The sequence below is a fragment of the Carettochelys insculpta genome, chromosome 2 (genome assembly GCF_033958435.1).
Source record: "Carettochelys insculpta isolate YL-2023 chromosome 2, ASM3395843v1, whole genome shotgun sequence".
NCBI lineage: Eukaryota > Metazoa > Chordata > Testudines > Carettochelyidae > Carettochelys > Carettochelys insculpta.
In genome coordinates, this window is record NC_134138.1 from 185894521 (window position 1) to 185907632 (window position 13112).

Genomic DNA, 13112 nt, shown 5'->3' on the forward strand with positions numbered 1-13112 from the left:
CTATGGTCTGAAGAAGTGGGTCTGTCCCATGAAAGCTCACCTAATAAACTATTTTGCCAGTCTCTAAAGTGCTACTTGACTGCTTTTTGTTTTGATAGTGTATAGACTAGCACGGCTTCCTCTGTGTTTTTATTTTTTAAGGTTCAGACTCGTTGTTTTCTCCTTTCAGTGCCTGGTCCCTGATTTATCGTATACATGACGGAGATTGGTGATCCTTATTTATTATCTCTTGCCCCTGGTTATGCATATGTGTCCAATGTTTTCTGTGCATAAAGGGTTGGAGATGAGACCCTGTGGCCCTGATTCTGTGAACACTAATCTTAATTTTACTGGAGCTACTAATTAGAGCTCAGGTTTCTGTTCATTGGTATCTTTCAATTAATTATATACGTTTTTAAAAACTGTATTGGCAATCCATATAACCCTATAGTGAGCTATTTTGGTGTATCTGTTCTATATGCAATAAAGAAAAAGCTATTTTTAGGGTAAGAGTAAAAGCTTCATTTTTGCAAGTTTCCAAGGTGGTGATTAGGGGAAGGATGGCTCAGTGGTTTGAGCACTGTTCTGCTAAACTCATGGCTGTGAGCTTAATCCATGAGGGGGCTATGTCGGGGCTTGGGGCAAACTGATTTAAAAAAAAATGTTAGGGATGATATTTTGGTCCTGCTGTAAATACAGGGGACTAGACTTGACCTCTCAAAGTCCCTTCCAGCTCTATAAGATATGAAAGTGTCTAAATAATAAGTAAATTTAAAAAAAAAATCCCAAGCCCAGGTGTTGTGTGCCTTTCCATAATTTTAATAGATAGCTACCAAATGCACAGAAACTTAAAATATTTTTCCATGCCTGTGCAATAAATTTATAATATTTTTACCTCTGACTCACTTTTCATAGTCTTGGACCAGTATCTTCTCTTGTCATAGGTTTGCTATCTAGAAATGACTATTGCTGATCCTAACACATTTCACAGTGTTCTTTTGTGGTTTATGTTTATACAGAGCTTTGAACATATAAGTTCTGAGTACATATTATGATACAAACCATAACCATTTTGAAGTCTGCATGGGTATTAACCATTGAATTTCATTTCTAAGTTGGAGTAAAAATGCCAGTTGGTTTTATGTGGTATATTGGACTTAGTTTGCATATAATGCAGATTATGTAGCATATCCAATAATCCACTATTTTCTGGAACATTATAGGTTGTGTTATGGATGAAGTTGATGCCTAAACCTTGAATTCCCTAGCACTGATTGTTTTAAAATACTCTAAATTGTCCCTTAATGGGTTAAAGTGTCAGAGGGGCATCAGAGTAGTGTTGGTCTGTAACTTCAAAAACAACAAGCAGTCCTGTGGCAACTCAGAGAGTAACAAATTGGTTAGGTTGTGAGCTTTTGTGCATGAAGTAGATTTTACCACAAAAGCTCATGACCTAATACATTTGTTACTCTCTAAGGTGCCACAGGATTGCTTGTTGTCCTTAATGATCTGAACACATGGTTAATTCAGGAGGATTAGGCATTCTGATTTTGTTCATACAATTAGGTACTCCATGTTGTATTTCACTAGGGCTGGGTCTACACAAGCTCCTTCCTTTAGAAAGGAGCATGTTAATGAGCGGGTTTGAAAGATGCTAATGAGGCACTGCAGTGAATATGCAGCACCCTCCTTAGCATAGTGGCAGCTGCAGTGATTCGAAAGTACGGCTTTTCGAATTGCGTGCAGCCCGTGGAGACGGGACCTTCCGAAAGGACCCACCCAGTTTTCGAAAGCTCCTTCTTCCTATCTGGTGTCCTATCTTCCTATCTGATTCCTATCTTCGAATCACCACAGCTGCCATTATGCTAAGGAAGCGCTGCATATTCATTGCAGCGCTTCATTAGGATCTTTTGAACCCTTCCATTAACATGCCCCTTTCTAAAGGAAGGGGCTCGTGTAGACACAGGGTATATGTTTAAGTTATGTCATAAAGGGCAAAGAGTAAAACTGTGGCCCTCCTGATATCGGTATTGGAGGGGTAGCTGAGTTAGTCTGTATCTTCAAAAACAACAAGTCCTGTGACACTTTATAGACTAACAGATATTTTGGAGCATAAGCTTTTGCGTGAAAGGACCTGCTTCGTCAGATGCAACTGGTATCCCACTGATATCAGTGGGAGTTTTGCCTCTATCACTTGAGCCATTCATGGACTGGGTTCCCATTTTACAGGGAACTGTATAGAACAAAAAGGGTCTCTGCCCTTTAATCACTGGGAGTTTGCTATCAAAGTCAGTAGTGCTATCATTTCACCTAAACTCGTTAACGTTTGAGGCCATCTAGTTTCAGAATTTTTGCAGCCTCTGTCCCAGGTGGAAGGTTGTCCACTTCCCTAAGTTTGTATTAATTGTTTGCAAAATTTAAAAATACAGAGTGAGACATATTCTTCTTTGCCAGCATGCAGTGGTGTGTTTATCTATAGCAGTCAATGGAAATCCTTTGTAGGACAGTGCTGCGAGTTCCTAACCTCCAAAGATACCTAATGCAGTCTTCCAGCTTGGATATATATACAATTTATTTTAAAGATGTCACGCAGCTCCTGGGAGAGAGACAAGGTTTGCGGGGAGGGGAGAGGCACCATCTGACCAATACTTCCTCTAATCCCTTCCAACCGTGTGAACTTTTTTCCATCCAAGTGTGAAATACATTTTCTTGTGTGCACCGAGGCATGTGTGAATGTGCACAACCAGGAGAAACACAAACCTACTTGTGGGTGACATTTAAATTTCTTTTAAATCTCGTTTAAAAGCACACAGCTTAGCGTGAACACTGCATGTGACCTCCACATATGACTTCTTCCTATCCTGTCCCCACCCTGGCCCCCCTGCACTCTCCTCATCCTCTCCCCTCACCCTGTGTTCCTTTTGCTGCTGCAGTTCCCTGAAGAGCTCTGTGGCCCAGTCTCTCCTGGGAACTGCAGTGGTGACTGGAGCAGAATATGGAGCTAGCTGCCCAGCGGCCCCACTCACCTCCCCCAGTCTTGTCCTCTGGCTGTCTCTCCTACAGATCACAGGAGGAGCAGTTTGGAAGAGCTGGGGGCAGTACACCCATGCTGGAGTAGCTGCTGGCATGGGGCCCCATGGTGGCGTGATGATGTGCTACTTTCTGCTCTAGTTCTCTAATGTGAATGTGTCCCACCCCCAGGTATGTGGGAAGAGAAGTGGGACATGTGGCTATTCTTGACCCTCCCATGCACGGCTGTCTCTGAGGGCTTCAGGTGAGACAGTGCAGCCTATCCAGGCTGTCCTCTGAACATGTCAGACAGGGCTAGACAGATTATTTTAGGCTTTTTGATGGCCTTTTGAAGTACTCCAGCTTTTGACAGTGTGCATTTTACAAGCTTCCTGTTCTCTTCCTCCTCTTCTAACCTGGAGACCTTTTAATACACGTTATTGGAGCAGCAATGATGTGGCTAATTTCGCTCATACTTCTCAGGAAGGGTTTTATTTTATTTATTTATTTTTTCATACCTGGATAATATTTTAACAAAAACAGACACGTGGCAGCAGCTCTGTTGTCCTTAATGAGTGATGTTCTCAACTGTCCATCCATTGATGGATTAAAAATCATTAAAAGAGCACCCTGCTAAATCCATCAGCGTGCATTATCTGGGTGTCAGTTTAATGCATTGTTCAACAAGACTGTGTTCTGTAAGGGAACACATGAGCACTCTGGCAACAAGGTGTAAGAGACTTTTGAGGACTACGTGTTATTCAGTGCAGCAGCATTTTCATCCATGTGGCATATATTGCCAATAGCCATCATTACATTTGGCCGGATATCACATGAGAAAATTACTAGTATTTTTGCTGAGAAAAATATTTGTATTCTCTCTCCTCAAGATCTAACATGCCAGTACCAGATCCTCTCTCTCCTAATGACGGGAAGAATGTAAGGGTAACTGATGTCACCCAGTGATGTCAGGGTGGGGTTGTTTTATGTATCATAGGTGCCACTGCCTGGAAACTTTGACCTTAGTCTTTTTAAGCTTCATCCATGTTTGTTTTCCAGGAATTCTTTGGCTGTTGCGCTGTTACTGGTTCACCTTTAATAGTGGCATAGAAAAATGTAGTTGAGGATATGACTAAGTTCCCATCTACATAGCCAACATTGAGTTTAACTACAATTAAGTCATAGCTAGGTTTCACCATGGCTTGGCTTCAGGTATAGAAATGACCAAATTATTGTAACCATGTTATAGAACTGTTATGGTAAAATCTTGGCCCCCCTGTAGTCACTGGCAAAACTTTACAAGGCTGCAGTAAGTTTCTGTAACTGTTCTTGGTCCCCACTTGTTAAATATCCCTCTGAAACCACTCCCCCACTCATGCATCTGACAAAGCGGGTCTTTGCCCACAAAAGCTTATGCTCCAAAATATCTGTTAGTCTGTAAGGTGCCACAGGACTTCTTGTTGTTCTTGGTCCGATACCAAGTCTCCTAAAAGACATGGTCAGGATAGTATTAAGCTGTCATGTGACACCACCCAGACAGAGTAGTTTTGCTGTGTAAGTGGCCCATTAGTCTAGTTTTCCACTATTAATAAAGCACAGTTACGACATCTAGCCCCTTTCAGCCAACCAACGAACCATCCTGGCTTGTGCGTTTGACAACCACTGTCACATTTGTTGGTTATTTCTTTCTGCAGTGTTAGTGAAGGTCTTGTAAATAGATTTTGAATGTGGTTTGTTTCATTAACATGCTTAATGAGGTCACTGAAACCTTTTTCAAAATGAGTTCAGTGGAGCTGGTGTAGCACTCCTGAAGACCCTCTAAAATGTCCATTCTAAAGATGGGTAACATCTTTACCCACAGAAGTTAAATTTCTTCTGAGAAATATTAATGCTTTACAAACATCTGTGCTGGCAGCTGGCCATCCTTCTCAGATATTCTAATAATCATGGGCTTTGTCTACACTAGCAAGTTCTTTTGAAAGATTTTTTGGAAGGAGACTATTTCAAAAGATCCGATGGAGTGTCTGTGCACAAAAAGTGTTCTTTTGAAAGTAAATCAAAAGCATGCAACACTCGTTGGCTGTTTCTACACATGCCACTTTCAAAGAAAGTGGCATGCTAATAAAGGGCCCGAAATATGCTAATGAGGCATGGATGTAAATTCCCCACGCCTCATTAGCATAGGGTCACACGATTTGGAGTCCAAAAGAGCATCTTCTGGACTCCAAATCACATGACCTTATGCTAATGAGGCACAGAGAATTTACATGCACGCCCCGTTAGCATATTTCGGGCCCTTTATTAGCATGCCACCATGTAGAAACGGCCATTTTGAAATCACTCTGCCGGAAGAGCTCCCCTTTTTGAAGGCTTCTTTCTAAAGAAAACGTGTAGACGCTCCACAGGCCCTTTTTTTCGAAAGAGCAGACCTCTCAGGGTCTGCTTTTTTTTTGTTCCCTGATCCAGTCTTTGAAAAGAGCAGAGGCTGTGTGGATGTTCTCTTTCAAAAGAGCAGATCACTATTTTGATCCGCCTTTTTGTGTATAGATGCACTCTTTCCAAAGATGTTTTTTTGGAAGAGATCTTCCATAAGGGCTTCTTTTGAAAGATCTCTGTAGCTTAGATGTAACCAAGAAGACTGAGGGCTTCTCTGCATTATGCAAGTTATGGTGGTGCAGTTGTAATTATGCCACTATAACTTGGTAGTGTATATGCATATTAAAGCAATGGCAGGAATATTTGCATCATTAGTAACTCCACCTGCTCAAGAACCATTAGTTCAGTCAATGGAAGAATGCTTCTGTCAGACTAGCCATTTAGTGCCAGGGGCTTAGATTGCCCTAATTGTGATGCCCACGGGGTATGGGTTTTACACACACCCTGATTGCTGCTCATCAGGCAACATCTACACGTGCAATTGACTGACAAAACTTCTGTTATTGACGAGTGTTTAAAACCACCTGCACCCTAAATGAAAAAAGCAGCAAGTGTGAAGGCTGCCTTGTTGGCAGGAGCACTTTCCTGCTAACAAGGTGAAAGCTGCTTGTGAGGGCTAAAATATTTTGTCAGCAAAAGGACTGACTCACAGTGTTCATGTGCGCTGACTTTTAGTGACAGGACTGTCTTGACATGGCCTTGTCACTAAAAGCTGCATAGTGTAGACATTCTGTAAGCTGACTGAAATTTTGAGTGCAGACCAGGCTTGGGGAGAGCAGGAATACCTCTGTGAAAGATGGCTTGTGGGGAGGTAGGAGAAGACTGTTGAAGTTTTGTTTGAAGCAATAAGGGTTTTCCAATAGATGCTCCAGGGTGGAGCATCAACCTTTTTGAAAGAATATTGTGCTCCTCTTAGCAAAAATGATTTGCTTTCCTGGAGGGCTTAGGAGCGTGTGTGAGCAGAGGGAGAAATGCCAGTGTTATGACTAATGTGGAAGTTGTGGTATCCTGGATCTGTTCGTCATGTATGGCTTAGAGGAAATCCTGTAACCTCTGTGTGCCTTAATTTACTCATCTGCAAAATGGATAAAAATGACCCTCCCTTTGCTCCTGGCTGTGGGGGTGGAGGAGGTATTCAAAGCTTAATTCATTAATGTTCATCAAGCATTCTGAGAGCCATGAGTAGAACCTTATATATAAAGTACATATTATTTGTCTCTTCGGTTCAGTTATACAGTCTCTTCTGTTCAGTTATACCTTGAATCCTGAATATTCACAACACTCACTAGAATGTCATTGTCCTTGCAGATATAGAATAATTATTTTATACCAAAGAAATTGTCAGAACTAATTCATGTTTTCCTACTTTCTCCCCCAGCCTGACTTCAGCAGAGCTAGTGTAAATACAGTATGAAAGAGAATGACTGACTGTGCCAGGCCTTACCACTGATTCAGTTTCCAAATAGTATGTGGCTTGAGAGTCACGCTTCAGTCAGTGCACATAATCGTGATATGGGAAATTTAATTTTATGAGCCTCTGAGTACAGCAAGGGAAAACCTATCAATAACAGAAAGATTGGTTTGCTGTTAGATCAAGCTTTCGGACATTGTACCAAGCCAATTGTGATTCTGGGAGCATTTTCTGCAAGTGTGAGATGAATGGATTTACTTAATTATGCAAAACAGTTTTGCATGGCTTCTGGACAAATTAATTTTAAAAGTCCCTTTAGCTCTTTTTTGGTTCTCATCAGATGTCACATTATTTCTCATTAGACAGCTAATTATTGATGAATATGATATTATTAATTGTATTGAAATGAGTTGTATATGTGATAACGTATAGTTTAGGAGGAAATCATTCCCAAGTTCATTAGAAATACAAGCACTAGGATAAAAAACTGAGAAAATGCAAAGTAAATAAGATAGGGACAGGAGTGGAGTGAACACAAATCAGGACCATGTGCCCTCAGCATCATATCTGGAGAAGAATAAGATATTTTTGTTTTCATAGTGGTGAAACAGTGTGTTAAATAAAATAAATGTAGATTAAAAAACCAAACAAACTTGTCATTGTCCTATTTATAGGGCCCCAGTATATCATATGTAAATTTGTAACTAAGGTTTTGAGGGAGTTTTAATGTGTTTCCCCCCCTCCTTTTTTTGTCTCTGATAAGGGTCAAAATGCACAACAGCTCCACGAGAGGATTCAGTCTTCTAGTATGGATGCCAAGTTAGAAGCACTGAAAGACTTAGCCAGTTACTCACGAGATGTTACATTTGCCCAGGAATTTATAAATCTAGATGGCATCTCTCTCCTAACACAGATGGTTGAAAGTGGCACAGAGTAAGTATTTTGCTTAAACTGTAACATTTGTTTCCACCACTTTTATGTGTGCATGTACATTTTCTCTTACACACGCTATTTTAGCTTGAAGTATTAGTAAACACTCCTCACTTTCTAAATCGAATACATTAAGAGAACAAAAACGTGTTGGAACAGTCCTTTGCTACCGAAACAATGTATGTGCAATCAAATGAAGCCCTGTTTAAAAAAAAAAAAAACAAACAAAAACAAACAAACCCCTGTTTTTCCCCAAAGGATAAACAAAAGTTTAGAAAGTCACAAGTCACCTCTGTGCCATAAAGTATGGGAATCAATGTGGTCTTTATTATCCTGAAATAAAAAGCTTCATTTATTAAACATTTGATCTCAAGGCGTCTTTTACATAGTAACAGCTGATAACTTTTGTTAATTTATACTTTTTGATACATAGTATAAATTTCCCTTGCTTTTCGTTCCTTTAGTTTTATGTTTTTAATTTTAATTCCATTTTTCATGGGATTTTCAAAAGATTTTCAAAGATTTTTACAAGTGACTTTCTTACACTCTTGGAACATATCATTTTTACCATGTGAAGTGGCCTTATCCTGTTATATTTAAGTAACTGTGAGTTTCGTTAATTACTCCAATGGGTATACAATTGAGGTAGTTATTGGATGTTCCAGCAAAATACACTCCCATACCCCAACAGCTGAAGCATCACACTGTTAAGTAGTACTTTTAATAGTTGCTATTTGTAATGGGCTTTTGAGACCTTTGGATGAAAGATACTTTTATACAGATCATGCTTTGCTGTATCAGATGCTGTGAAAGGTGCCTACATGGACTGTTTTTTTAAGATCAGCACTTGAGCAATACAAAGGACTTCATTCTGCACTCCCTAGCAGCAGTTTTACACTGGCATAAGGACTTCCTATATGGGAGATCCAATGCACTGGTTTACATGCCCAGGAACAAATCCTAAGCTGGTCTATGCATACAAGCTGTACTGGTGTCATTAAAACAGCTTTCCAACATTTTTTATTAAATTGGCTAATATTGCTTCAGCTTTTGTTGGTTAGTGACCAAATTATGCAAAATCAAGATAAGCCAGGCTTAAAATGATTTAAATATGTCCTTGCATATTCTTTGTTAAACTCAAGCATGTGAATATGCAGGCTGTGTTGTGTCGTTTCAGCTGTTCTTGTCCCAGGATATTAGAGGCACAAGATGGGGGAGGTGTCATATCTTTTACTGGACCAACTTCTGTTGGTGAGAGAGATGCTTTCAAGTTTACTTGGAGCTCTGTGTAAGTTTGAAAGCTTGTTTCTCTCACCCAAGAAGTTGGCCCAGTTAAAGATATTATCTCACCTACCTTATCTCCGTGCATAGGCCGGGCACTTGTGTAGATCTACTACACCAATAAAAGTGTGTCTTTCATTGACAGGGCTTTCAAACAGGGATAAGCTGCACTGGTACAAGTCACTCTTTTACTGGCATATCGTGTCTACGCTAAGGGTTTGCTACAGGGTAGCTATATCAGTGCAGGTAAAGAAGTGTGCAAAAAAGTCTCCTGAATGTGAATTGTCCAGGCTCAATTCACCAGAGAGTACGGCTAGTGCTATACTCACCCCTAGTGCCAGCAGCTTGATGCAAAAAAAGTAGTCTCAAAAATGCAAAATGACTGCTCGTTTGCATATTTGAGCAGCTCATTTGCACATTTGTGGCAGAAAACAAGCAGTGAAGACATGCTTCTGTGGGCAAAAGCCCCCTCTGTCAGCAACCCCTTATCTCTGATTTTTTCCAGGCATAAGGGGCTGGGTGGGGACAGGGTTTTTTTTTTTATTGGCTGGCAGAACCACACCTTTGCTGCTTGTTTTCTGCTGTGAATGTGAAAATGAGCCACTCAGATATGCAAATAAGCAGCCATTTTGCATTTTTGAGATTGCTTTTTTGCATCAAGCTGCTTTCACTAGGGGTGAGTGTAGCACTAGCCATACTCTCTGGTGAATTGAGACTGGACAATTCACATTCAGGAGACTTTTGCAACTTCCTCTGTTTTTTTAAAAAAATACTTTTTATACTTTGTAATTACCATGACACTGACAAGATGTCCTCCTTGATCACCACACCATTTGGAATGAAAGGGCTGTAAGAAATGTGTGTGCTGAAGTTAAAATCTGGTAGCTAGTCACGGTGTGATCATAGTGTGGATAGGACCCTAATGAAGCTGCAAGTGTATCTGGTCAATACCAATATTTTTGTACAGTAGCTGTGGAGCAGTAGCAAGGCTAGTAACTTCCTGGGTCCATCTGACTCATGTTGTTTGATGCAGCTGGCATGTAGAGGTTTTGCTCCAGTAAGAATGCTCAGCTCTTTCAGGCTTTCGGAGAGTGCTGCATGTTGTTTATTTTTATTAAACAAAGTCAAGAAATTGGAAAGCATTCTTGTATTTGCTTTTAACATGCAGATGGTTACTTCATCCTCCTTTCCCCCCAAACAAGCAAATGCTGATTACAAATGCTGGGCTTCCTGGTGTTGTCATCTCTATGACATTGGGCCTATATGCACAGAAAAGGATTGCATTCATGCATACACAAGTAGTGAGTTCAGACTTTTCATATGTCAGAGAAAGTTATTGTATTGTATTTTTTTCTTAAATGAGCAGTTTCCATCCAGTATGTTGCATTTTGTAATAGGCTGAATTACTGTATTATCTTTCACAAGGAGCCTAATTTGTGCATGGCCACAGAGGGATGTGCAGGTAGGTTTCCTGATCTTAATGTACAAGAATTGACATACAGGGTCAACGGACTATTTGCTTTTGTTCTCCCTCTGAGAAAAGGACATGGAAATCAGGGAAGGGAGGAAGGAAGACCATGGAACACTCTCCACTCTCTCCCCACCTCTACTGTTTCAGAGCTGCCCTAATAGCTGGTGCAAAATGTGTACCCTTATATTTGGGGAAACAAGCAAAACTGACTAAAGAGAGATTGCATCTAAGGCCAGGTCTGCAGTAGACCTTAATGTTGATCTCACATACATACACAATTCCAGCTATGACACTTGTGTAACTGGAATTGACTTATCTACGGTCGACTTACCTGGCCGTCCTCACTGTGGGAGGTCAATGGAAGAAACTCTCCCACTGACCTCCCTGACTCCTCGCCAGATTGAGGAGTACAGGGAAGTGACTGTCAACCCCTGATAGCTCGATTCTGTGCATCCCTGATAGGTGTGCGAAACTGAACTCCGGAAGATAGACCATGATTAGGTTGATCCACCAGGTAGTGTAGCTGAACCCTCAGCTAAACAGTCTCCTCACTGTACCTTCTAACATGTGGTTCTCTCTCCCCACTAACCACTCCCTTGGGCTATATCCCATAATCTATGCCAGAATCAATATTTTAGCAAACAGCACCGGTGTTGCTAGTGCTCCTGGCTTATCATAAATGTCATGACATTTGGTATTTTTCTTAAAGTCCTAGCTCCTGGAATAAAGTAAGGAAATCACGGGAATCTCAGGTTCCATATTTAAAAAGACAAGGTTTTAGCTTCAAAACAAAGAAGCAGTCCAGTAGCATTTTAAAGACTGACAAAAATAATTTATTAGGTGATGAGCTTTCATGGGACAGACCCACTTCTTCAGATCATAACCATACCAGAACAGACTCAATACTTAAGGCACAGACAACCAGAAATAGTAATCAAGGTTGACAAATCAGAAAAATATTATCAAGGTGAGCAAATCAGAGAGCAGAGGGGCAGAAGGGGCTGGGGGGGGGAGGGTCAGGAATTAGATAAAGCAAAGTATGTAAAAGAGCCCTCATAATGCGCTAGAAACTTGCCGTTCTGGTTCAAACCACATGTTAATGTGTCGAATTTGAATATGAAAGAGAGTTCAACAGCCTCTCTTTTCAAATTGCTGTGAAAATTCCTCTTCAGTAAAACACAGACTTTCAGGTCATTAACAGAACAGTCCACTCCATTAAAGTGCTGGCTGACAGGTTTGTGAATCAGGAGTGTTTTTATGTCTGTTTTATGCCCATTAATTCTTTGTCTAAGAAGGTTGGAAGTCTGTCCAATATAGAAAGCATGTGGGCATTGACGACACATGATGGCATATATGATGTTAGCTGAGGAACATGAGAATGTGCCCATGATTCTGTGAATAACCTGGTTAGGTCCAGTGATGGTATCTCCCGAACAGATATGTGGACAAAGTTGGCAATGGGCCTTGTTGCAAGGAAAAGTTCCAGGACTGGTATTCCTGCGATATAGACTGTGTAGATGCAGAACAAACCTTTGAACACATGAATTCCAATGGCTGAAACTCACAAGGCAAATAAAAAGAACCCCATTTTTATATGGCTGGAAAATCCATGTGGTTTTAAAATAAATCCTCATGGTTTTAGAAAGGTGAAAGCATGATTTTTTTTTTTTGAATGCTTGCTATTGGCAGTCCTGTCTTTGTGCCAGAAACAACTGTGTTGACCTCATGATTCTAAAGCAGTTTCCATTGCTATTGCAAATAGCGAGTATTCTGAATTGCACATAAGAAAAATGACAATGCCAGAGAACTTGCCCACAACATAGGATAGCTGTGTGATAAGACACAGCAGCAACTGAGTTTATTTTAGTGTTACATCTAGGGCCTGGTCCACTCCAGCTACACTGGCAAAGTGCTCATATACTGGCATACTATACTGATGAAGAGCTCTTACTGTGGATCTGGATTTCACTGTAGCTTTCCCACTATAGTTTTATTCCAGCCAGCTCCCACTGAATGAAATAAGCTCAATAAAATTTTTGTTGATAATGATATAACTGCATCTGCAGTAGTAGCTCTTGACAGCACAGCTATGCCAGACAGAGATCACACCCCTGATTGACATAATTATGCCACCAAAACTTTAACGTAGACCGGGCCTATGTGAATCAGGATGTAATCAGTGTATAGAAATGGAGGAGGAAGAAAGCTGCTGCAATTTCTGTATTGGAGGAATTCTGCCTTTTCACAGTTGGAAATCACAAATGCAGCCAGACCACATTTAACCGAATTGATTTCTAAATTGTTGTTCATGCTATTTTTTTAAGCAGAGGGAAATCTTCCAATAAGCGAGTCAGACATACTTTTTCTGTGGAGATACAGCAGGTGCAGGCAAGATAAAGTCCACAGGCCAGATCTGGTCCAACAAGTCTTTGCATCCAGCGCACCCTGCCAGGGCCCTCAGGCAGGCTCCCTGCCTGCTGCAGCCCCAAGACAGTCAAAGAGGTTGGCTGCTCCATGTGCCTCTCTCTAGTGTGTGCCCAGGGATTTGGGGGGCACTTTGCATGCTGCCCCAGCCCCAGCATTATCATCACAGCT

The 13112-nt window shown here is 40.9% G+C and overlaps 1 protein-coding gene across 2 annotated transcripts in view; it reads left to right on the forward strand.

The window, feature by feature from the left end:
• Positions 1–13112, forward strand: part of ELMO1 (engulfment and cell motility 1) — a 504510-nt gene that overhangs the window by 152492 nt on the left and 338906 nt on the right. For both annotated transcript variants that reach the window (XM_074988098.1, XM_074988096.1), the window contains exon 6: positions 7599–7768. In XM_074988098.1, coding sequence (XP_074844199.1) covers positions 7599–7768 — 170 coding nt within the window. The remainder of the gene's footprint in view (positions 1–7598; positions 7769–13112) is intronic.